This window comes from Cherax quadricarinatus, chromosome 11 (genome assembly GCF_038502225.1).
Source record: "Cherax quadricarinatus isolate ZL_2023a chromosome 11, ASM3850222v1, whole genome shotgun sequence".
Lineage (NCBI taxonomy): Eukaryota > Metazoa > Arthropoda > Malacostraca > Decapoda > Parastacidae > Cherax > Cherax quadricarinatus.
The window spans coordinates 21,690,434-21,717,480 of NC_091302.1; the positions used below are offsets into that span (position 1 = coordinate 21,690,434).

Here is a 27,047-nt window from a genome sequence, read left to right on the forward strand (position 1 = left end):
TCCTGCATTCCTTTCCTTCATTCCTTTCCTTCATTCCTTTCCTGCATTCCTTTCCTTCATTCCTTTCCTGCATTCCTTTCCTTCATTCCTTTCCTTCATTCCTTTCCTGCATTCCTTTCCTGCATTCTTTTCCTTCATTCCTTTCCTTCATTTTTTTCCTGCATTCCTTTCCTGCATTCCTTTCCTTCATTCCTTTCCTTCATTCCTTTCCTGCATTCCTTTCCTTCATTCCTTTCCTGCATTCCTTTCCTTCATTCCTTTCCTTCATTCCTTTCCTGCATTCCTTTCCTGCATTCTTTTAATTCATTCCTTTCCTGCATTCCTTTCCTGCATTCCTTTCCTGCATTCCTTTCCTTCATTCCTTTCCTGCATTCCTTTCCTTCATTCCTTTCCTTCATTCCTTTCCTGCATTCCTTTCCTTCATTCCTTTCCTGCATTCCTTTCCTTCATTCCTTTCCTTCATTCCTTTCCTGCATTCCTTTCCTTCATTCCTTTCCTTCCTTTCCTGCATTCCTTTCCTGCATTCTTTTCCTTCATTCCTTTCCTGCATTCCTTTCCTGCATTCCTTTCCTTCATTCCTTTCCTGCATTCCTTTCCTTCATTCCTTTCCTTCCTTTCTTGCATTCCTTTCCTTCATTCCTTTCCTTCATTCCTTTCCTTCATTCCTTTCCTTCATTCCTTTCCTGCATTCTTTTCCTTCATTCCTTTCCTGCATTCCTTTCCTGCATTCCTTTCCTGCATTCCTTTCCTTCATTCCTTTCCTGCATTCCTTTCCTTCATTCCTTTCCTTCATTCCTTTCCTGCATTCCTTTCCTTCATTCCTTTCCTGCATTCCTTTCCTTCATTCCTTTCCTGCATTCCTTTCCTGCATTCTTTTCCTTCATTCCTTTCCTGCATTCCTTTCCTGCATTCCTTTCCTGCATTCCTTTCCTTCATTCCTTTCCTTCATTCCTTTCCTTCATTCCTTTCCTGCATTCCTTTCCTGCATTCCTTTCCTGCATTCCTTTCCTGCATTCCTTTCCTGCATTCCTTTCCTTCATTCCTTTCCTTCATTCCTTTCCTTCATTCCTTTCCTTCATTCCTTTCCTTCCTTTCCTTCATTCCTTTCCTGCATTCCTTTCCTGCATTCTTTTCCTTCATTCCTTTCCTGCATTCCTTTCCTGCATTCCTTTCCTGCATTCCTTTCCTGCATTCCTTTCCTTCATTCCTTTCCTTCCTTTCCTTCATTCCTTTCCTGCATTCCTTTCCTTCATTCCTTTCCTTCCTTTCCTTCATTCCTTTCCTGCATTCCTTTCCTGCATTCCTTTCCTGCATTCCTTTCCTTCATTCCTTTCCTTCCTTTCCTTCATTCCTTTCCTGCATTCCTTTCCTTCATTCCTTTCCTTCCTTTCCTTCATTCCTTTCCTGCATTCCTTTCCTGCATTCTTTTCCTTCATTCCTTTCCTGCATTCCTTTCCTTCATTCCTTTCCTGCATTCCTTTCCTTCATTCCTTTCCTTCCTTTCCTGCATTCCTTTCCTTCATTCCTTTCCTTCATTCCTTTCCTTCATTCCTTTCCTTCATTCCTTTCCTTCATTCCTTTCCTTCATTCCTTTCCTTCATTCCTTTCCTTCATTCATTTCCTTCATTCCTTTCCTGCATTCCTTTCCTTCATTCCTTTCCTGCATTCCTTTCCTTCATTCCTTTCCTTCATTCCTTTCCTGCATTCCTTTCCTTCATTCCTTTCCTGCATTCCTTTCCTTCATTCCTTTCCTGCATTCCTTTCCTGCATTCTTTTCCTTCATTCCTTTCCTGCATTCCTTTCCTGCATTCCTTTCCTGCATTCCTTTCCTTCATTCCTTTCCTTCATTCCTTTCCTTCATTCCTTTCCTTCATTCCTTTCCTTCATTCCTTTCCTTCATTCCTATCCTTCCTTTCCTTCATTCCTTTCCTGCATTCCTTTCCTTCATTCCTTTCCTTCATTCCTTTCCTTCATTCCTTTCCTGCATTCCTTTCCTGCATTCCTTTCCTTCATTCCTTTCCTGCATTCCTTTCCTTCATTCCTTTCCTTCATTCCTTTCCTGCATTCCTTTCCTTCATTCCTTTCCTGCATTCCTTTCCTTCATTCCTTTCCTGCATTCCTTTCCTTCATTCCTTTCCTTCCTTTCCTTCATTCCTTTCCTGCATTCCTTTCCTGCATTCTTTTCCTTCATTCCTTTCCTGCATTCCTTTCCTGCATTCCTTTCCTGCATTCCTTTCCTTCATTCCTTTCCTGCATTCCTTTCCTTCATTCCTTTCCTTCCTTTCCTGCATTCCTTTCCTTCATTCCTTTCCTTCATTCCTTTCCTTCATTCCTTTCCTTCATTCCTTTCCTGCATTCTTTTCCTTCATTCCTTTCCTTCCTTTCCTGCATTCCTTTCCTTCATTCCTTTCCTGCATTCCTTTCCTTCATTCCTTTCCTTCCTTTCCTGCATTCCTTTCCTTCATTCCTTTCCTTCATTCCTTTCCTTCATTCCTTTCCGTCATTCCTTTCCTGCATTCTTTTCCTTCATTCCTTTCCTTCCTTTCCTGCATTCCTTTCCTGCATTCCTTTCCTTCATTCATTTCCTTCATTCCTTTCCTTCATTCCTTTCCTTCATTCCCTTCCTGCATTCCTTTCCTGCATTCCTTTCCTGCATTCCTTTCCTTCATTCCTTTCCTGCATTCCTTTCCTTCATTCCTTTCCTTCATTCCTTTCCTTCATTCCTTTCCTTCATTCCTTTCCTTCATTCCTTTCCTGCATTCCTTTCCTTCATTCCTTTCCTTCATTCCTTTCCTTCATTCCTTTCCTTCATTCCTTTCCTTCCTTTCCTTCATTCCTTTCCTGCATTCCTTTCCTTCATTCCTTTCCTTCATTCCTTTCCTTCATTCCTTTCCTGCATTCTTTTCCTTCATTCCTTTCCTGCATTCCTTTCCTGCATTCTTTTCCTTCATTCCTTTCCTTCATTCCTTTCCTTCATTCCTTTCCTGCATTCTTTTTCTTCATTCCTTTCCTGCATTCCTTTCCTTCATTCCTTTCCTGCATTCTTTTCCTTCATTCCTTTCCTGCATTCCTTTCCTGCATTCTTTTCCTTCATTCCTTTCCTGCATTCCTTTCCTTCATTCCTTTCCTTCATTCCTTTCCTTCATTCCTTTCCTTCATTCCTTTCCTTCATTCCTTTCCTGCATTCTTTTCCTTCATTCATTTCCTTCATTCCTTTCCTGCATTCCTTTCCTTCATTCATTTCCTTCATTCCTTTCCTGCATTCTTTTCCTTCATTCCTTTCCTGCATTCCTTTCCTGCATTCTTTTCCTTCATTCCTTTCCTGCATTCCTTTCCTGCATTCTTTTCCTTCATTCCTTTCCTGCATTCCTTTCCTGCATTCCTTTCCTTCATTCCTTTCCTTCATTCCTTTCCTGCATTCTTTTCCTTCATTCCTTTCCTGCATTCCTTTCCTTCATTCCTTTCCTTCATTCCTTTCCTTCATTCCTTTCCTGCATTCCTTTCCTTCATTCCTTTCCTTCATTCCTTTCCTGCATTCCTTTCCTTCATTCCTTTCCTGCATTCTTTTCCTGCATTCCTTTCCTTCATTCCTTTCCTGCATTCCTTTCCTGCATTCCTTTCCTTCATTCCTTTCCTTCATTCCTTTCCTGCATTCCTTTCCTTCATTCCTTTCCTGCATTCTTTTCCTGCATTCCTTTCCTTCATTCCTTTCCTGCATTCCTTTCCTTCATTCCTTTCCTGCATTCTTTTCCTTCATTCCTTTCCTGCATTCCTTTCCTGCATTCTTTTCCTTCATTCCTTTCCTGCATTCCTTTCCTTCATTCCTTTCCTGCATTCCTTTCCTTCATTCCTTTCCTTCATTCCTTTCCTTCATTCCTTTCCTTCATTCCTTTCCTTCATTCCTTTCCTTCATTCCTTTCCTTCATTCCTTTCCTGCATTCCTTTCCTTCATTCCTTTCCTTCATTCCTTTCCGGCATTCCTTCATTCCTTTCCTGCATTCCTTTCCTTCATTCCTTTCCTTCATTCCTTTCCTGCATTCCTTTCCTTCATTCCTTTCCTGCATTCTTTTCCTGCATTCCTTTCCTGCATTCCTTTCCTTCATTCCTTTCCTGCATTCCTTTCCTGCATTCCTTTCCTTCATTCCTTTCCTGCATTCCTTTCCTTCATTCCTTTCCTGCATTCTTTTCCTTCATTCCTTTCCTGCATTCCTTTCCTTCATTCCTTTCCTTCATTCCTTTCCTGCATTCCTTTCCTTCATTCCTTTCCTGCATTCCTTTCCTTCATTCCTTTCCTGCATTCTTTTCCTGAATTCTTTTCCTTCATTCCTTTCCTGCATTCTTTTCCTGCATTCCTTTCCTGCATTCTTTTCCTGCATTCCTTTCCTGCATTCCTTTCCTGCATTCTTTTCCTTCATTCCTTTCCTGCATTCCTTTCCTGCATTCCTTTCCTTCATTCCTTTCCTGCATTCCTTTCCTTCATTCCTTTCCTGCATTCTTTTCCTTCATTCCTTTCCTGCATTCCTTTCCTGCATTCTTTTCCTTCATTCCTTTCCTGCATTCCTTTCCTGCATTCCTTTCCTTCATTCCTTTCCTGCATTACTTTCCTTCATTCCTTTCCTTCATTCCTTTCCTTCATTCCTTTCCTTCATTCCTTTCCTTCATTCCTTTCCTTCATTCCTTTCCTTCATTCCTTTCGTGCATTCCTTTCCTGCATTCCTTTCCTGCATTCCTTTCCTTCATTCCTTTCCTGCATTCCTTTCCTTCATTCCTTTCCTTCATTCCTTTCCTTCATTCCTTTCCTTCATTCCTTTCCTGCATTCCTTTCCTTCATTCCTTTCCTGCATTCCTTTCCTTCATTCCTTTCCTGCATTCTTTTCCTGCATTCCTTTCCTTCATTCCTTTCCTTCATTCCTTTCCTTCATTCCTTTCCTGCATTCCTTTCCTTCATTCCTTTCCTGCATTCCTTTCCTTCATTCCTTTCCTTCATTCCTTTCCTTCATTCCTTTCCTTCATTCCTTTCCTGCATTCCTTTCCTTCATTCCTTTCCTGCATTCTTTTCCTGCATTCTTTTCCTGCATTCCTTTCCTGCATTCCTTTCCTGCATTCTTTTCCTTCATTCCTTTCCTTCATTCCTTTCCTTCATTCCTTTCCTGCATTCCTTTCCTTCATTCCTTTCCTTCATTCCTTTCCTGCATTCCTTTCCTTCATTCCTTTCCTTCATTCCTTTCCTGCATTCTTTTCCTTCATTCCTTTCCTGCATTCTTTTCCTTCATTCCTTTCCTGCATTCTTTTCCTTCATTCCTTTCCTGCATTCCTTTCCTTCATTCCTTTCCTGCATTCCTTTCCTGCATTCTTTTCCTTCATTCCTTTCCTGCATTCCTTTCCTGCATTCTTTTCCTTCATTCCTTTCCTTCATTCCTTTCCTTCATTCCTTTCCTTCATTCCTTTCCTGCATTCCTTTCCTGCATTCTTTTCCTTCATTCCTTTCCTTCATTCCTTTCCTTCATTCCTTTCCTTCATTCCTTTCCTTCATTCCTTTCCTGCATTCCTTTCCTGCATTCCTTTCCTTCATTCCTTTCCTGCATTCCTTTCCTTCATTTCTTTCCTTCATTCCTTTCCTTCATTCCTTTCCTTCATTCCTTTCCTGCATTCTTTTCCTTCATTCCTTTCCTGCATTCCTTTCCTGCATTCCTTTCCTGCATTCTTTTCCTTCATTCTTTTCCTTCATTCCTTTCCTTCATTCCTTTCCTTCATTCCTTTCCTTCATTCCTTTCCTGCATTCTTTTCCTTCATTCCTTTCCTTCATTCCTTTCCTGCATTCTTTTCCTTCATTACTTTCCTTCATTCCTTTCCTTCATTCCTTTCCTGCATTCCTTTCCTTCATTCCTTTCCTTCCTTTCCTTCATTCCTTTCCTTCATTCCTTTCCTTCATTCCTTTCCTGCATTCCTTTCCTGCATTCTTTTCCTTCATTCCTTTCCTGCATTCCTTTCCTGCATTCTTTTCCTTCATTCCTTTCCTGCATTCCTTTCCTGCATTCTTTTCCTTCATTCCTTTCCTGCATTCCTTTCCTGCATTCTTTTCCTTCATTCCTTTCCTGCATTCCTTTCCTGCATTCCTTTCCTGCATTCCTTTCCTTCATTCCTTTCCTTCATTCCTTTCCTGCATTCCTTTCCTTCATTCCTTTCCTTCATTCCTTTCCTGCATTCCTTTCCTTCATTCCTTTCCTGCATTCCTTTCCTTCATTCCTTTCCTTCATTCCTTTCCTTCATTCCTTTCCTGCATTCCTTTCCTGCATTCTTTTCCTTCATTCCTTTCCTGCATTCCTTTCCTGCATTCCTTTCCTGCATTCCTTTCCTTCATTCCTTTCCTTCCTTTCCTTCATTCCTTTCCTGCATTCCTTTCCTGCATTCCTTTCCTTCATTCCTTTCCTGCATTCCTTTCCTTCATTCCTTTCCTGCATTCCTTTCCTTCATTCCTTTCCTTCATTCCTTTCCTTCATTCCTTTCCTGCATTCTTTTCCTTCATTCCTTTCCTGCATTCCTTTCCTGCATTCCTTTCCTGCATTCCTTTCCTTCATTCCTTTCCTTCATTCCTTTCCTGCATTCCTTTCCTTCATTCCTTTCCTGCATTCCTTTCCTTCATTCCTTTCCTGCATTCCTTTCCTTCATTCTTTTCCTTCATTCCTTTCCTGCATTCCTTTCCTGCATTCCTTTCCTTCATTCCTTTCCTGCATTCCTTTCCTTCATTCCTTTCCTGCATTCCTTTCCTTCATTCCTTTCCTTCATTCCTTTCCTTCCTTTCCTTCATTCCTTTCCTGCATTCCTTTCCTGCATTCCTTTCCTTCATTCCTTTCCTGCATTCCTTTCCTTCATTCCTTTCCTTCATTCCTTTCCTGCATTCCTTTCCTTCATTCCTTTCCTTCCTTTCCTTCATTCCTTTCCTGCATTCCTTTCCTGCATTCCTTTCCTTCATTCCTTTCCTGCATTCCTTTCCTTCATTCCTTTCCTGCATTCCTTTCCTTCATTCCTTTCCTTCATTCCTTTCCTTCATTCCTTTAGTGCATTCTTTTCCTTCATTCCTTTCCTGCATTCCTTTCCTGCATTCCTTTCCTGCATTCCTTTCCTTCATTCCTTTCCTTCATTCCTTTCCTGCATTCCTTTCCTTCATTCCTTTCCTGCATTCCTTTCCTTCATTCCTTTCCTGCATTCCTTTCCTTCATTCTTTTCCTTCATTCTTTTCCTGCATTCCTTTCCTGCATTCCTTTCCTACATCTCTTCCTACATTCCTTCTGTCCTTACTTTTTTCCTTCTTTTCATCTCGTCCTTCCTTCATTCCTGCCTTCCCTTCTTGCTTCTGGTTTCTATAATATATATACACATATATAGTCACTAGATACTTTCATATAACTGCTATTATCTTCATTCAGCAAGCTTGTCTTGTGTGCGAGTGTGTGGCTTATAATTGTTGTGAGTCAGGAGTTGGCAGCTGTCAAAATGACACACTGTCTCATTACTCAATGGGGCCGGATGCTGCTTCCCCTCCATTCTAATTATCTTTCTCCCTCATTCTATCTCTTTCAATCTGTCTCTCTATCTGTCTGTCTATCTCTGTCTCACAGGTACACATAAATACAAGTATACATAGTGTAAATTACCTAGGATAACCCAAGAAATCCAGACAAAGTGCTATACTCTGCTTGAAGATGTGAGTAAACGTGATGATGACACAGTCTTGTGGCTCTCTCTGAGACAGAGAGCTAGACGGATAGACAGGGAGCTTGACAGAGACAAATAGACAGACAAATGTTTGTGTACCAGCAAAAACAGAGGGAGGGGGGATGGTCATCTAATCTTTTGTTATCAGCTGCACCCTCCCTCCACCCTCGTTTACGCTCATCAAACGTCAGCTCTTATCAGATGTTATCTCCCCTTATCTTGTCACTGTCATGGGTGAATTGTCTTCCATGCTTCAAGGGAACACATTATTATTCTTCCTCTTCTTCTTCCTCTTCTTTTTCCTCCTCTTCTTCTTCCTCCTCCTCCTCCTCTTCTTCCTCCTCCTCCTCCTCCTCATCTTCATCCTCCTCCTCCTCTTCTTCCTCAGGTTCACCAACTACATATATATTTGTGTTTTTTTTATATTCATTGTTATTTTATGTCTAGGGTTACTAATTGCATGTGTATGAGATCCTATATAATAATAAGTGGATAACTTAACCCCTGCAACATTCCACAAGATCAGTTTTAGTCCAATGTGGGAAATATCACCCAGAAGACCACCACCTGTAAAGTTATCATGGCAAATTGCACCATATAGGGTATGCCAAAACATAGCATATGCCAGTAACTATAGCAAAATATGTTTAATATGCCAGTAACTATAGCAAAATATGTTTAACCCTTTGACTGTTTTCGACGTATAAATACGTCTTACGAGCCAATGTTTCTGACGTATATATACTCAATAATTCTAGCGGCTTCAAATCAAGTGGGAGAAAGCTGGTAGGCCCACATGTGAGAGAATGGGTCTGTGTGGTCAGTGTGCACCACATAAAAAAAATCCTGCAGCACACATTGCGTAATGAGAAAAAAAAAACTCTGATCGTTTTTTTGGAATAAAACGCCGACTTTGAGGTGTATTTTCGTATAGTATTTATCGTTGTATTCGCGTTTTCATGGTCTTAGTTGATAAAATGGAAAACATATTACAGAAATAGAGATGATTTTCATTACTTTTACGATGAAAACGACCTTGAAACTGAGCTCAAAGTAGCGGAAATGTTCGATTTTTACCAATGTTCAAGAGTAAATAAATCACACCACACGTCCAATACACGTCAACTGGGGAGTCTAATATTCTTTCACTAGTGCACTGATATTATTTATACCATTTTTACAATAATGCAGTCGTCTGCATAACAGTAAATTTTGTATTTTTTTGTATGAATAAAAAATCAAAATAGAAAGCAATAATAATATAAGAGGGGCCTAGAGATGTGACTAATGAACAGAGCATATGTTATTTTAGTGCCACGAATGTCTACCTTGTTTATTCTGGACCCTATTTTGAAATTGGCATCTTTTTTATTTTGCGTGAAATTGGCCAAATTGCCAATTTCTGACCACCATATTGGGTAGTCCAAATTAGTAAATGGGAGGTTTCTTGTACTCAGCTGATAGATAAAATGGAGTTCTAAAGAAATAGCTATGAGTTTGGTCAACTGGAGCAATGGAATTGGCTGAAAATTGGGCTCAAAGTCGGCGAAATCGCCGATACGCACATGTCGCCGAGACCGCTAACTTCGCGGGAGCATAATTCCACGAGTTTTCGACCAAATTTCGAACTTTTGGTGTCATTACCATCGGGAAAAGATTCTCTATCATTTCATAAGAAAAAATAATTTTTTTTTTTTCAAAAATTGAGCGACATAGAATGACAGTTTCAGAGAGGGGCCTGAAACAGTCAAAGGGTTAATATGCCAGTAACTATAGCAAAATATGTTTAATATGCCAGTAACTATAGCAAAATATGCTTAATATGCCAGTAACTATAGCAAAATATGTTTAATATGCCAGTAACTATAGCAAAATATGTTTAATATGCCAGTAACTATAGCAAAATATATTTAACCCTTAAACGGTCCAAACGTATATATACGTTCACGAGTGTAGCGCCCCAAACGTATATATACGTTCACGAGTGTAGCGCCCCAAACGTATATATACGTTTTCTTTGTCATTCATTCAACATTGCCACAATAAGCCTGAGTCACCTAGACATGAGAGAATGGGTGTGTGCACTCACTGTGTTCCATGTTAAAATAATTGGGGATGCCTGGGTACCATATGCTCTTTTTTCCTTTTAAAAGAAAAGATTTTTTTTTTCCTCAAAAAATTTGGGGCGCTACGCGAGTGAATGTATATATACGTTTGGACCGTTTAAGGGTTAATATGCCAGTAACTATAGCAAAATATGTTTATTATTAACAGTTTTTTTAAGGTAGGTACATAAAATTAGACTGGTGAGCCATGTTACTTCTCGTGGCACAAATGGTATTCATTATAGTACCAATTAATAAGGACTGAATTGAAAGTCTTGCCAGGGGGTTCTTGGGCCTCATATTACATGGCTGCTCTCAAAAAATACAGTTATTCATTCCCTTGCTTTCTCAGTTTCCTTCCCATTGTTGATACACAACAGCAACCTCTAGGAATACCCCTGAACATCAACAACAGCCAGAATACCTCTTATCTTCTGGATACTTTAAGAACTTATCCAGCAAAGCACACAACCACTTGCTTCCAGCCATGTTGGTCGGGGAGAAAGTCGGGGTGGGTTTGCAAAACTCACAGTCTCACAGAAAAAGAAATGAGTATCTCTGTGTTAAAATAAACTAATGTATTATTACACTATACATATGGGGATTACCAATAGACCCATATCTGTCTTCAAGAGGGAACTGGACATCCAGGACATCCAGTTTCTTTTCATTCATAATGTTTTTACTCAATATTTTATGCCAGATAAATGGTTTTGAAATTGGTAAAAATTTTCTGCTGCTGTATAAGAGTTTACAGTATTATAACTCTTCCCTCACTACACAGGTCAAGGGTGAAATTTCTTCCTGACAAACAAGAAAGAGAGTAGTTTTGGCAGTCAGCAGGCTGAAGGCTACTTCAAATGTGGTTTTGCTGTAGTTTCCTCAGGAATAGGTAAATACTGTAGAGTACCTAGATTTAAAACTAAAAAATAATTGCTTTTTTCTCTTCAAAGTAATCTATACCGAATGGTATCGACTCTTTTGCTGGCCATCACATAGAACTACAGCAATGAGGCCAGGGTCTGTCAAGTAATTCTATGTCATGAGCTCAGCTTGATAAGCTGTGAGTGGTAATTTTTGCCTAGATATGAGACAGTTGGTCTCTATGGTGAGTATGCACCATAAAAAAAAAATCCTTGCCCATGCAGTGAATGATGAGAAAAGCAAAGCTGTGATCATGTGTAAGGTTCTGCCTTTTATCTTCTGGCTGGCCAACACTCTCATTCTTTTTCTTGTATCTCATTATGGGTTTAGTGCTTAGTTTTGATTATAATAGTGTATCTTCTCTGTGTATCTTGCTCTTTGCTGATGACACTGTGCTCTTGGGAGATTCTGAAGAGAAGTTGCAGAGATTGGTGGATGAATTTGGTAGGGTGTGCAAAAGAAGAAAATTGAAAGTGAATACAGGAAAGAGTAAGGTTATGAGGATAACAAAAAGAGTAAGTGATGAAAGATTGGATATCAGATTGGAGGGAGAGAGTATGGAGGAGGTGAATGTATTCAGATATTTGGGAGTGGACGTGTCAGCGGATGGGTCTATGAAAGATGAGGTGTATCATAGAATTGATGAGGGGAAAAGGGTGAGTGGTGCACTTAGGAGTCTCTGGAGACAAAGAACTTTGTCCTTGGAGGCAAAGAGGGGAATGTATGAGAGTATAGTTTTACCAACGCTCTTACATGGGTGTGAAGCATGGATGATGAATGTTGCAGCGAGGAGAAGGCTGGAGGCAGTGGAGATGTCATGTCTGAGAGCAATGTGTGGTGTGAATATAATGCAGAGAATTCGTAGTTTGGAAGTTAGGAGGAGGTGCGGGATTACCAAAACTGTTGTCCAGAGGGCTGAGGAAGGGTTGTTGAGGTGGTTCGGACATGTGGAGAGAATGGAGCGAAACAGAATAACTTCAAGAGTGTATCAGTCTGTAGTGGAAGGAAGGCGGGGTAGGGGTCGGCCTAGGAAAGGTTGGAGGGAGGGGGTAAAGGAGGTTTTGTGTGCGAGGGGCTTGGACTTCCAGCAGGCATGCATGAGCGTGTTTGATAGGAGTGAATGGAGACAAATGGTTTTTAATACTTGATGTGCTGTTGGAGTGTGAGCAAAGTAACATTTATGAAGGGGTTCAGGGAAACCGGCAGGCCGGACTTGAGTCCTGGAGATGGGAAGTACAGTGCCTGCACTCTGAAGGAGGGGTGTTAATGTTGCAGTTTAAAAACTGTAGTGTACAGCACCCTTCTGGCAAGACAGTGATGGAGTGAATGATGGTGAAAGTTTTTCTTTTTCGGGCCACCCTGCCTTGGTGGGAATCGGCCAGTGTGATAATAATAATAATAATAATAGTCTTCTCTGCTCTCAGTTTTTTTAATCTTAGGGCCAGTAAAGAAATATTTCATCTGTATACTCACTGATGTCTTTCTTGATCTTGCTCACATTTGTGTGAACTCCAACCTTTTTTTTCCATTCAAGGTCAATTTTATTCCCAAACCTTTGGTGTTGCTTTGGGCTTTCCTCTTTCCCATCTTCTTCCTAATGCATTCCAGAGAGCTTGCCTTTAACTGATTTTGTCTTTAGCCAAATTAATTTTCCCCTTAAGAAATAATGGAAATCCAATTAATCCATTTCATACAGCCAAAAGTATTAACAAAAAATATTTTTTTTAAAGATTAAATATAGATATACATACAGAAAACAATGACAAATATAAAGCACTAATAAAATGGATAAATGAACATTTAACATCGCACCTTTACTGGCTCTTGTTGGTGTATGGAAGACAGGTAGGAGGGGAGAGGGAGACGAGTTTGTTATGCTTCAATATGAAGCTAATATCTCTACAGCTTATTTATCTATCACAATTCATCTAATATGCCATAATAAACAATATTAATAACATAGAAACAGGATATATACTCTAGAATGAATAAAATATGTCATAATGCATGAGAAGAGCAAGTGTTATAAGTGTTGTTGATGGGTTTATAAGGGCCACTGAGAAAAGCCGTACATAGTGGTGGTGGAGCCAGCAACAGAAGCCACCAACACTATCACACTTAAACAATGTGTATAATTTATAAATAAGAATTATTCACATCTTAATTTATAAATAAGTAAGTTAATTCAGGTATACACAAATACAGTTACATACATAGATTATCATAGCAGCATATGTGTAAAATACCTAAGATAACCCAAAAAAGTCAGGGTGACTTATGTATTTCCATTGGGGTCCTTTTATATTTACACTTATTTTTACTTTTATACTTACACTTTTATATTTACACTCACCTTGGAGGAGATGTTAGTGTAATTAGTTAGTTTAATGGAGGAGATGCTGGCAGAGATTTAGGGTGGTGGAAGATACGTAGCAGGGCAGCGTATGTTCATTGGGCTGATACACATCCAACAACATTGGAGAGTTACTTTCATGTCGTTTTTCTATCGATTACTCACTTAACTTACTTGCTACACTGTTAATTCTACACTTTATCGCTCACTGGTACTATAGCCTTTATCAATACCTGCTGCTGTAGTATCCTACATATCGTAGAATCATTGAGTCACTGCAGAAGGCACATTCTCCCCTCTTTCTTCCTCCTCCACTTTGGTAGTTTGCTATGAGTTTTTTCTTGAATTCTATTGTGTTTCTTTCCTTCTTTACCACAGAGTTGGCACTAGAAACTTTCTTTGGGCCCTTGGTGGCTTATTTAGCTGTTTTTTTTTTTTTTTTCAACAAGTCGGCCATCTCCCACCGAGGCAGGGTGACCCAAAAAAGAAAGAAAATCCCCAAAAAGAAAATACTTTCATCATCATTCAACACTTTCACCACACTCGCACATTATCACTGTTTTTGCAGAGGTGCTCAGAATACAACAGTCTAGAAGCAGTTACAAGCACTAAAAACAATGGAATAATACAGAATATATTGCATGTACTCGTGGAATCGTCCTCCCTGGCTTGTAAACAATGGCACACTGGCTTTATGTCGGCTCAGGCCACACGGACACATTCGGGACAGATGTCCTTAACCGAGTTCTTGGGCGTTAGCTGAGCCAATATTTTAACAGAAACGTGCCGCTATCCGATTTTGGCGTTAGCCGATGCCGACGTTACCCAAGGGCCTACTGTAATATTATCAGTGTAGGCTGCAGTGTATTATGGAGATAACATTGTCATTGTAGACCACAGTATCATAGAGATAATATGGTCAGTTTTTAAGTATGGTATAATGTGAGTTTCCTTGTAGGGAATTTTACTTAGAGTTTTAAAATACAGTGGAATCCCAGTGTTTGAACTTAATTGGTTCCTAGGTGGTGTTGGAACTGCGAAAATTTTAATGTCTGAAATAGTATTTCCCAGGCTTTAATTATCTGCCTCACACACTGGAGGATGTTGAGCTGATTCTCCAAAAGTCTCCGAGAGTTAGGTCGGTGCCTAAGGTCACCTCAAAGTTGGAAGCTTTTGTACAACTGAATTTTAAACAAGTCATCATGTTTGGACTCTAGAAAAACATTCAAAAACCAGGTCAGTTTTTTCTGAACAAAATTGTTCAGACTCTGGTTTGTTCAGGGTCCAGTACATTCAAACACTGAGGTTTCACTGTTTTCCTATTGTCAACCTTCCAGAACTTCTGCTAATTATTCCTTTTTTTTTTTGCAGCTCATCATTACAGTGTAAGAAGTGCCAACAGCCGAAGTCATAAGTGTATGTAAGTGACAGACATACAGTCGTATATGTGTATACTCTATATAAATAAATAAATATATATATATATATATATATATATATATATATATATATATATATATATATATATATATATACATGTATATATATATATATATATTGCTACCCTGGTTCCATAAAGCACATCTCATCATTACATTATAAGAAAATCTGTCGCCCAGTCATACGAATGTGCGGGTGATGAAAATGTATTAGAGTACTGCGTGTGTGTGTTGTTAGCACTGAGATCCATACACCATATCTTGGTGTCACTCGTACATTGTCAACACAACCAACTTTATGCTCATCTTAAGCTCATGAGCTTTACAACTCACACCTTCAACAGTTTATATATCACATCTTTAAATCCAGATTTTGTCAGGTGCAGCATTAACACCCACTGCAGTAAACATACACTCATTCATTCCATGTACTAACATGGAGTACTGTATGAACAAATTGTGCAGTGAGTTTATCCAGTTGTTGAAGGTGTGCACATTACATGAACTTTGAAGTTTATTTAGCTATTAAGGCTAGTGGACATTCACATGAACGTTCCGATGGTAAGAGTTGCTCAATTCTCACCTTTGTTTATGCAATGTCTTCCTAGGCATTAAGTTGATGATGGTGGTATTGTTTCCTTGGTCAGCAGTTTTGAACTTTTGTTCTGCTGTAATGTTATAGTGGACATTGAGTGGCCTTCATTTTAATGTTCAGTATGAGAATTTTCAGCAATTTATATTGTATTACAGATAAGCAAATTTGCTAAACAAAAGAAACCAAATCATATTCCAGAGTATTCTCAAGGAATTTTCATTAAATATAATATTTTTCTTATTAAAAGAAGATAAAAATGCCATGTGTACAGGATTCTTTGCAAAATTATATGCATATACAGATAAAAAAAAAATGACTAAAAAATACTCTGTGGTACATTACATGAAAGGTAAACCATTATCAGTCATTTCATGCTTAATTATTTTACTAATCATTGAGAGCTTTTGAGGAAAATATGAAATATTTGAAGGATTTTGTACTTAGGAATATCCGCTCCTTTAACACTTGAGAATTCATATATTATAGAAACCTTATTGGAGTTAGATTAAAAGATTTTACATTATTTGATGAACTAGCAATAGTTCATGCACAAGAAAAAAAACATATATTCAATGTTATAAATAATCAGTTGAGTCTAATGTATTATCACATTAAATTTCAGACAGAAGAAGAACCCTGTAACTCTTAATTAAAAGAGCTTTCCCAAGGTAAACATGTATATCTTAACAAATAATACATAAATAGAAAAAAGAAAATGCTTGTGTTAGTTAATGCAGGTGTGCTAATATTAAGGAGATGAACCATATTGATGTTCAGAATGCTTAAATGACTTCACATAAATCTGTCAAGATATAGCAGAATTACTTCAAAACAAAAAACATATACCATTTATAGTACATATGTAAAATATATTGTACATGAATGCACCTGAGCAGCAAATATGGCTGATCATAAAAGAGCAGAACATACGAGTGTTCATACAGAAGGAAAGCCATATCAGTGTTTAGTGTGTTCAAAAAACTTTGCTCGAAAATCACATCTTGTTGTTCACATGCGAGTTCATACTGGAGAGAAGCCATATCGGTGTACACGATGTCTAAAAACTTTTTCACATAAATCACATCTCACAGCTCATAAGACAATTCATACAGGAGAGAAACCATATTGTTGTACAGTGTGTAAAAAGGGCTTTTCAATAAAAGCAAATTTGGCAACACACATGACAGTTCATACTGGAGAGAAATTATATCGATGTCCAGTGTGTCTGAAAGACTTCTCGTACAAATCATATCGAGCCATTCACATGAGGTATCATACAGGAGAGAAACCATTTCAATGTTCTGAATGTCTGGCAGACTTCTCACGAAAATCGCATCTAGAAACACATAAGAAAGTTCATTCAGGGGAGAGACCTTATCAGTGTTCTGTGTGTTTAAAAGATTTTTTATTAAAATCACATCTAGTAAGTCATGGAACGGTTCATTCAGGGGAAAAACCATATCAGTGCTCTGAGTGTTTAAAAAGCTTTTCACGAAAGCCAGATCTAGTGAAACATGGAAAAATTCATACAGGAGAGAAACCATACCAGTGCGCAGAATGCTTAAAAAACTTTTCACGGAAATCTGATCTAGATATCCATGCAAGGGTTCATTCAGGAGAGAAACCATATCAGTGTGCAGAGTGCTTAAAACCCTTCTCCCAGAAGTCACATTTAGCAAAACATGTAATAGTTCATACAGGAGAAAAACCATACAAGTGTGCTGAGTGTCCAAAAGCCTTTTCATATAAATCTTCTTTAGCAAAACATAGGAAAGTTCATCCAGTAGATAATATTGACTATAAGAATATTTAAAAAGTTTTTAACTAGTTTGAATCAAATAACACATACATTTAGTGTTAGTATAACAACATTGTGGTTTAAAGCTTTAGATTAATATTAATTTACTCTAGAATTACACTTGAGGATTCTTAAGGGATAAAATTTTTGATGTTCCAGTTGTTAAATAAGATCACATGTGGCCACTGTTTTATATAAGCCATTTCTTTGAAAGATAAACACTATCTCATAAAACTTGATAATATCCATGATGAACCAAATGTCTTGTTTTGAATTCAGTTTTATTTTTTTATTTTTTTTAGGCTAGTTATGACTTTCTTCAGTTACAGTATTGTGACTTGCATTCTTCAGATTATACAGTGGTACCTTGGAATACGAACAGCTCAAAACTCAAACAATTATGTAAGTGCTTTTGTAAGTGTATTTTCGGGAGTCTGAAACGGATTAATCTAATTTACATTATTCCTTATGGGAACAAATTCGTTCAGTATCGGCACTCGAACAGCCTTCTGGAACGAATTAAGTTCGTATCCCGAGGTACCACTGTTTAAGTTTATTGAACACAAAATTCTTTTAAGGTGAAAAAGAATTATAAATATAAGTTTTGAAGAAACATTAATGTAACTCAAAATAACCTACTAGTTCACAGGTTTACAAAATGTAATGCTGGAAATTTGGAGAGATTGGGACAGTAGCAAATTGGTTAAGTGGCAGAATAAATTGCAGAAAAAAAAGAGGATCTGGAAGAATTGCTAGAATAAGTGGACAGAAGATTATAAAACCATAGTGCATGTATTTACACATGCTTTCCCTGTGATTGGTTTCCTACCCTCACAGCCCAACCTGAGGCTAGGCCTCCTTGTTAAGATACTCCAGATAACCCAGGAAAGTCAGTGTGTCATTGAGGATTATCTGTCTTATTTCCATTGAGAAATAAGACAGACAAATCTTCTCCCTCAGGCTGTGACCCACATTGGTCGACTAACACCCAGGTACTTACTTCCTTGCTAGGTGAACGGGGACAACAGGTGTAAGGAAACACGCCCAGTGATTCTACCCTTGCTGGGGTTTGAACCACCAACACTCAGTGTGTGAAGCGAGAACATTGCCTACCAGGCCACAGGACACCAACTTATCATTCAGGCTATTTGTTCTAGTAACCTCCAAGCCATCACAATCTGGCAGATCTGACACATGTAGAAGGAATTTGTTCAGCTTCTTGGAAACTTTATTTTCATTGCAGCAGTATTTCTAATATCTGTTTTTAATGTGATGAACATTCTTCACCTATGCATGTTGACACAATGTTCTTGAATTGGACCCACCCACCTTCCCTAGTCTTTACTGTATTTATTTCACTATTTATTCCATGTCTTTCACTGCAGTAAGTTGTAACAGCAGTGTTAAGGTTAAGGAACATTTCCTCTAGTACCATCCATATGGAGTTAAAGATTTATTTGTAAACAGGGAATTTTGTTGAAGGCAGCAGGTCATTTATTAAGAGGCCAGGGGCACTAATGACAGGGTAACAGATGGGGACATTAATGACAGGGTCACATATGGTGCACTAATGACAGGGTCACATATAGGGCACTAAGAACAGGGTCACAAATGGGGCACTAATGAAAGGGTCACATATGGGGCACTAATGACAGGGTCACATATAGGGCACTAATGACAGGGCCACATGAGGGGCACTTATGACTGGATCACTGATGACAAGAGCACTTATTATTAGGCATTTATGATGTAGGCACATGAAAGGTGCACTTATGATGGGGCATTTATGAAGCGAGCACTAATGATATAGGCACACAAAAATGCACTTATGATGAAGGCACACAAAAAGTGCACTTATGATGGGAGCACTTATGGTAGGGATGATTATGATGGGGACACTTCTGATGGAAACACTTCTGATGCAGACACTTATGATGCAGACACTTATGATGGAGACACTTATGATAGGGACACACATGATGGAGACACTTATGGTGGGGACATATATGATGGAGACACTTATGGTGGGAACACTTATGGTAGGGACACTTATGATGGGGACACTTATGGTGGGGACATGTATGATGGAAACACTTATGTTGGGGACACTTATGATGGAGACATGTATGATGGAGACACTTATGGTGGGGACACTTATGATGGAGACATGTATGGAGACACTTATGGTGGGGACACTTATGATGGAGACACTTATGATGGAGACACTTATGGTGGGGACACTTATGATGGAGACACTTATGATGGACACACTTATGGTGGGGACACTTATGGTGGAGACACTTATGGTGGGGACACTTATGGTGGGGACACTTATGGTGGGGACACTTATGGGGGGGACACTTATGGTGGGGACACGTACGATGGAGACACTTATGACGGGGACACTTATGGTGGGGACATGTATGATGGAAACACTTATGGTGGGGACACTTATGATGGGGACACATATGATGGAAACACTTATGGTGGAGATATTTATGATGGAGACACTTATGATGGAGACACTTATGATGGAAACACTAATGATGGAAACAATTATGATGGAGATACAGTGGACCCCCGGTTCGCGATGCTATCGGTATCCGATAAATCCGGTAACCAATGCATTATATCGCCAAAAATTGGCCTCGGTTCCCGTTACAAAACCCGGTATGAGATGCGATTTGTACGAGACATGTCCACGTGTGCCCTGAACTTCCCCGTGTGTACCAGTGTTTACAAGCCAGCCAGTGTGCACGCATCTAAAGATTCATTCGGTACATTCCATATTATCCATATTATCACTGCTTTTGGTGCTTGTTTCTGCAAAATAAGTCACCATGGGCCCCAAGAAAGCTTCTAGCGCCAACCCTTCAAGACCAAGGGTGCTAATGACTATTGAAATGAAGAAAGAGATAATTGCAAAGTACGAAAGTGGAGTGCTTGTGTTGGAGCTGGTCAGGTTGTATAGTAAACCCCAATCAACCATCTCTACTTTAGTGAGCAGGAAAACGGCAATCAAGGAAGCTGTTCTTGCAAAAGGTGCAACTGTGATTACGAAACAGCGACCACAAGTGTTAGAAAATGTTGAGAGACTGTTATTGGTGTGGATTAATGAAAAACAGATAGCAGGAGATAGCATCTCTCAAGCGATCATTTGTGAAAAGGCTAGGCAGTTGCATGATGATTTGGTAAAGAAATTGCCTGCAACTAGTGGTGATGTGAGTGAATTTAAGGCCAGGAAAGGTTGGTTTGAAAGATTTAAGAATCGTAGTGGCATACATAGTGTGATTAGGCATGGTGAGGCTGCCAGTTCAGACCACAAAGTGGCTGAAAAATATGTGCATGAATTCAAGGAGTACATAGAGGCTGAAGGATTGAAGCCTGAACAAGTGTTTAATTGTGACGAAACAGGCCTGTTTTGGAAGAAATTGCCAAGCAGGACCTACATTACTCAGGAGGAAAAGCTACCTCAAGTCCTAATAGAGGGGGATTCCCCTTCTAAACAATAGGTTCAACACTTTACCCTCCTCCCATCCCATCAAACATCACCAGATCTTCATTAAAGGTAAGTGTCAATTATTCTATTGTTATTATTCTATTGTTATTGTTGTTATTGTAATTATTCTGTTGCATTACACTTAATATTTCATGTGGTAAAAGTTTTTTTCATACTTTTTGGTGTCTTGCACGGATTAATTTGATTTCCATTATTTCTTATGGGGAAAATTGATTCGCTTTCCGATAATTTTGGTTTACGATGAGCTCTCAGGAGCGGATTAATATCACGAACCGGGGGTCCACTGTACTTATGATGGATATACTTATGATGGAAACACTAATGATAGAAACACTTATGATGGAGATACTTATGATGGAGACACTTACGATGGACACAATTATGATGGATACACTCATAATGATCCTTCCTTAACCCCTTGACTGTTCCAACCCAAAATCCTGAGGTGTCTCCTGGTGTTGCAAAATTCCCCCCCTCCCAAAAAAAAAAAAAAATAAAAAAAAAATTATTTTTTCTTATGAAATGATAGATAATCTTCTCTCGATTGTAATGGCACCAAAAGAACGAAATTTGATGGAAAACTGACGGAATTACGCTCTCACAAAGTTAGCAACCTCGGCAGTATTGATGAGCTGGCGATTTTGCCCACTTTGAGCCCTATTTTCGGCTAATTCCATTGTTCCAGGCGATCAAACTCATAGCTATTTCTTCAGAACTCCATTTGTTCTATCGGCCGAGTACAGGAAACTGCCCATTTACTGATTTCAACTACCCAATAACATGGTCAGTTAGAGACTGCTATGTAGTTATTAACAGTTAAATTCACCAGAAATTATTAGATTAAGTTAGGTAAGGTTAGTCAGGAAACAAGAAAAGAGTTTTCTGACATGGGTCTTAGTCATGACGATCCACCATTGAAGTTTTTGGTCATCTGACCGAGAGCTTCTGGCTTACCTTTCCATGTCTTTAAAAATTAGGGTTTATTATTTATGATTTGGCATATAATCCTTCCTGCTGATCCCCCCCATCCCCCCCCCCACAAAAAAAATGAGGCTGGAGGCAGTGATGTAGTGTCTAAGGGCAATGTGTGGTGTCAATATTATGCAGAGGATTCGTAGTGTGGAAATTAGGAAGAGGTGTGGAATTACTGAAAGTACTATTCAGAGGGCTGAGGAGAGGCTGTTGAGGTAGTTTGGCCATTTAGAGAGAATGGACAAAATAGAATGACTTAGAGGGTGTATAAATCTGCAGCTGAGGGGAGGAAGGGTTGGGGTCATCCTAGGAGAGGATGAAAGGAGGGGGTAAAGGAGTTTATTTTTTTTTTTTTGTGCAGAGGGCTTAGATATACAGCAAATGTGTGAGCGTGTTAAATAGGAGTGGAGATGAATGGTTTTTGGGACTTGACGAGCTGTTGGAGTGTGAACAGGTTAATATTTTGTGAAGGGATTAAGGGAAACCGGTTAGCCAGACTTGAGTCCTGGAGGTGGGAAGTACAATGCCTGCACTTTAAAGGAGGGGTTTGGGATATTTGCTGTTTGGAGTGACATCTAAACTGTTGTATCTGTGTGCCTTTGGCAAGACAGTGATAGTATGAAACTTTCTTTTTCGGGTCACCCTGCCTCGGTGGGAGACAGCTAGCATGTTAAAAACACTGTAAGGTTATCCCACAAAGAGACTATCCTGGTGAGTGGAGTTTTGTAGACATTACCTATTGCTACTGGGACACTTACATTTTTAGTTTTAAATTGAACAAATATGTAGAATGAAAGGGGGTAAAGCAGCTGGAACTGACGGGATCATGACAGAAATGTTAAAAGCAGGGGGAAATATAGTGTTGGAGTGGTTGGTATTTTTGTTTAATAAATGTATGAAAGAGGGGAAGGTACCTAGGGACTGGCAGAGAGCATGTATAGTCTCTTTATATAAAGGGAGGGGGACAAAAGAGATTGTAAAAATTAAAGAGGAATAAGCTTACTGAGTATACCAGGAAAAGTGTACGGTAGGGTTATAATTGAAAGAATTAGAGGTAAGACAGAATGTAGGATTGCGGATGAGCAAGGAGGTTTTAGAGTGGGTAGGGGATGTGTAGATCAAGTGTTTACATTGAAGCATATATGTGAACAGTATTTAGATAAAGGTAGGGAAATTTTTATTGCATTTATGGATTTAGAAAAGGCATATGATAGAGTGGATAGGGGAGCAATGTGGCAGATGTTGCAAGTAGGTCTTAGACAGGGATATGTAATGTCACCATGGTTGTTTAATATATTTATAGATGGGGTTGTAAAAGAAGTAAATGCTAGGGTGTTCGGGAGAGGGGTGGGATTAAATTATGGGGAATCAAATACAAAATGGGAATTGACACAGTTGCTTTTTGCTGATGATACTGTGCTTATGGGAGATTCTAAAGAAAAATTGCAGAGGTTAGTGGATGAGTTTGGGAGTGTGTGTGTAAAGGTAGAAAGTTGAAAATGAACATAGAAAAGAGTAAGGTGATGAGGGTATCAAATGATTTAGATAACAGGGATATCTTGCTACTCCTACTTACACTTTGGTCACACTTCACAGACACGCACATGCATATATATATATACATACATCTAGGCTTTTCTCCTTTTTCTAAATAGCTTTTGTTCTTCTTTATTTTTTCTATTGTCCATGGGGAAGTGGAAAAGAATCTTTCCTCCGTAAGCCATGTGTGTAATATGAGGCGACTAAAATGCCGGGGAGCAATGGGCTAATAACCCCTTCTCCTGTAAACATTTACTAAAAAATAGAAGAAGAAAAACTTTATAAAACTGGGATGCTTGAATGTGCGTGGATGTAGTGCAGATGACAAGAAACAGATGATTGCTGATGTTATGAATGAAAAGAAGTTGGATGTCCTGGCCCTAAGCGAAACAAAGCTGAAGGGGGTAGGGGAGTTTCGGTGGGGGGAAATAAATGGGAATAAATCTGGAGTATCTAAGAGAGTTAGAGCTAAGGAAGGGGTAGCAATAATGTTGAAGGATCAGTTATGGAAGGAGAAAAGAGAATATGTGTAAATTCAAGGAATATGTGGATTAAAGTAAAGGTTGGATGCGAAAAGTGGGTCATAATAAGCGTGTATGCACCTGGAGGAGAGAGGAATGTAGAGAGAGAGAGATTTTGGGAGATGTTAAGGGAATGTATAGGAACCTTTGAACCAAGTGAGAGAGTAATTGTGGTAGGGGACCTGAATGCTAAAGTAGGAGAAACTTTTAGAGAGGGTGTGGTAGGTAAGTTTGGGGTGCAAGGTGTAAATGATAATGGGAGCCCTTTGATTAAACTTTGTATAGAAAGGGGTTTAGTTATAGGTAATACATATTTTAAGAAAAAGAGGATAAATAAGTATACAAGATATGATGTAGGGCAAAATGACAGTAGTTTGTTGGATTATGTATTAGCAGATAAAAGACTGTTGAGTAGACTTCAGGATGTACATGTTTATAGAGGGGCCACAGATATATCAGATCACTTTTTAGTTGTAGCTACACTGAGAGTAAAAGGAAGATGGGATACAAGGAGAATAGAAGCATCAGGGAAGAGAGAGGTGAAGGTTTATAAACTAAAAGAGGAGTCAGGGTAAGATATAAACAGCTATTGGAGGGTAGATGGGCTAATGAGAGCATAGGCAATAGGGTCGAAGAGGTATGGGGTAGGTTTAAAAATTTAGTGTTAGAGTGTTCAGCAGAAGTTTGTGGTTACAGGAGGGTGGGTGCAGGAGGGAAGAGGAGTGATTGGTGGAATGATGATGTAAAGAGAGTAGAAAGGGAGAAAAAGTTAGCATATGAGAAGTTTTTACAAAGTAGAAGTGATGCAAGGAGGGAAGAGTATATGGAGAAAAAGAGAGAGTGGGTGAGATGTTATCAACAAATTTTGTTGAAAATAAGAAAAAGTTTTGGAGTGAGATTAACAAGTTGAGGAAGCCTAGAGAACAAATGGATTTGTCAGTTAAAAATAGGAGAGGAGAGTTATTAAATGGAGAGTTAGAGGTATTGGGAAGATGGAGGGAATATTTTGAGGAATTGTTAAATGTTGATGAAGATAGGGAAGCTGTGATTTCATGTATAGGGCAAGGAGGAATAACATCTTGTAAGAGTGAGGAAGAGTCAGTTGTGAGTGTGGGGGAAGTTCGTGAGGCAGTAGGTAAAATGAAAGAGGGTAAGGCAGCTGGGATTGATGGGATAAAGATAGAAATGTTAAAAGCAGGTGGGGATATAGTTTTGGAGTGGTTGGTGCTATTATTTAATAAATGTATGGAAGAGGGTAAGGTACCTAGGGATTGGCAGAGAGCATGCATATTTCCTTTGTATAAAGACAAAGGGGACAAAAGAGAGTGCAGAAATTATAGGGGGATAAGTCTGTTGAGTATACGTGGTAAAGTGTATGGCAGAGTTATTATTGAAAGAATTCAGAGTAAGATGGAGAATAGGATAATAAGTCTGTTGAGTATACCTGGTAAAGTGTATGGCAGAGTTATTATTGAAAGAATTCAGAGTAAGATGGAGAATAGGATAGCAGATGAACAAGGAGGCTTTGGGAAAGGTAGGGGGTGTGTGGACCAGGTGTTTACAGTGAAACATATAAGTGAACAGTATTTAGATAAGGCTAAAGAGATTTTTGTGGCATTTATGGATTTGGAAAAGGCGTATGACAGGGTGAATAAGGGGCAATGTGGCAGATGTTGCAGGTGTATGGTATAGGAGGTAGATTACTGAAAGCAGTGAAGAGTTTTTACAAGGATAGTGAGGCTCAAGTTAGAGTATGTAGGAAAGAGGGAGATTATTTCCCAGTAAAAGTAGGCCTTAGACAAGGATGTGTGATGTCACTGTGGTTGTTTAATATATTTATAGATGGGGTTGTAAGAGAAGTAAGTGCGAGGGTCTTGGCAAGAGGCGTGGAGTTAAAAGATAAAGAATCACACATAAAGTGGGAGTTGTCACAGTTGCTCCTTGCTGATGACACTGTGCTCTTGGGAGATTCTGAAGAGAAGTTGCAGAGGTTGGTGGATGAATTTGGTAGGGTATGTAAAAGAAGAAAATTAAAAGTGAATACAGGAAAGAGTAAGGTTATGAGGGTAACAAAGAGATTAGGTGATGAAAGATTGGATATCAGATTGGAGGGAGAGAGTATAGAGGAGGTGAATGTATTCAGATATTTGGGAGTGGACGTGTCAGCGGATGGGTCTATGAAAGATGAGGTGAATCATAAAACTGATGAGGAGAAAAATGTGAGCGGTGCACTTAGGAGTCTGTGCAGACAAAGAACTTTGTCCTTGGAGGCAAAGAGGGGAATGTATGAGAGTATAGCTTTACCAACGCTCTTATATGGGTGTGAAGCATGGGTGATGAATGTTGCAGCGAGGAGAAGGCTAGAGGCAGCGGAAATGTCATGTCTAAGGGCAATGTGTGGTGTGAATATAATGCAGAGAATTCGTAGTTTGGAAGTTAGGAGGAGGTGCAGGATTACCAAAACTGTTGTCCAGAGGGCTGAGGAAGGGTTGTTGAGGTGGTTCGGACATGTAGAGAGAATGGAGCAAAACAGAATGACTTCAAGAGTGTATCAGTCTGTAGTGGAAGTAAGGTGGGGTAGGGGTCGGCCTAGGAAAGGTTGGAAGGAGGGGGTAAAGGAGGTTTTGTGTGCGAGGGGCTTGGACTTCCAGTGGGCATGCGTGAGTGTGTTTGACAGGAGTGAATGGAGACAAATGGTTTTTAATACTTGACATGCTGTTGGAGTGGGAACAAAGTAACATTTATGAAGGAATTCAGGGAAACCGTCAGGCCGGACTTGAGTCCTGGAGATGGGAAGTACAGTACCTGCACTCTGAAGGAGGGGTGTTAATATGGTAGTTTAAAAACTGTAGTGTAAAGCACCCTTCTGGCAAGACAGTGATGGAGTGAATGATGGTGAAAGTTTTTCATTTTTTGGGCCACTCTGCCTTGGTGGGAATCGGCCAGTGCGCTAATAAAAAAAAAAAAGAAAAATTGGATATCAAATTGGGGAGGAGGAGTATGGAAGAAGTGAATGGTTTCAGATAGTTGGGAGTTGATGTGTCGGCGGATGGATTTATGGAGGCAAAGACGGGAATGTATGAAAGTATAGTAGTACCAACACTCTTATATGGGTGTGAAGCTTGGGTTGTGAATGCAGCAGTGAGGAGGCAGTTGGAGGCAGTGGAGATGTCCTGTCTAAGGGCAATGTGTGATGTAAATATTATGCAGAAAATTCAGAGTTTGGAAATTAGGAGAAGGTGTGGAGTAATAAAAGTATTAGTCAGAGGGCTGAAGAGGGGTTGTTGAGGTGGTTTGGTCATTTAGAGAGCATGGATGAAAGTAGAATGACATGGAGAGCATTTAAATCTGTAGGGGAAGGAAGGCAGGGTAGGGGTCGTCCTCAAAAAGGTTAGAAGGAAGGGGTAAGGGAGGTTTTGTGGGCGAGGGGCTTGGACTTCCAGCAGCCATGCATGAGCATGTTCGATAGGAGTGAATGGAGACGAATGGTATTTGGGACCTGACGATCTGTTGGAGTGTGAGCAGGGTAATATTTAGTGAAGGGATTCAGGGAAATTGGTTATTT

At 39.4% G+C, this 27,047-nt stretch overlaps 1 protein-coding gene across 1 annotated transcript in view; it reads left to right on the forward strand.

The window, feature by feature from the left end:
- The window catches only part of LOC128687711 (zinc finger protein 300), a 56,700-nt gene extending 30,204 nt beyond the window's left edge, over nucleotides 1-26,496 (forward strand). Inside the window, exons 2-4 of the mRNA XM_070083967.1 lie at nucleotides 10,606-10,713; nucleotides 14,470-14,518; nucleotides 15,755-26,496. Of these exons, the coding sequence (XP_069940068.1) occupies nucleotides 16,034-16,945 (912 nt within the window). The 5' untranslated portion in view covers nucleotides 10,606-10,713; nucleotides 14,470-14,518; nucleotides 15,755-16,033 and the 3' untranslated portion in view covers nucleotides 16,946-26,496. The remainder of the gene's footprint in view (nucleotides 1-10,605; nucleotides 10,714-14,469; nucleotides 14,519-15,754) is intronic.
- Nucleotides 26,497-27,047: the final 551 nt, after the last annotated feature.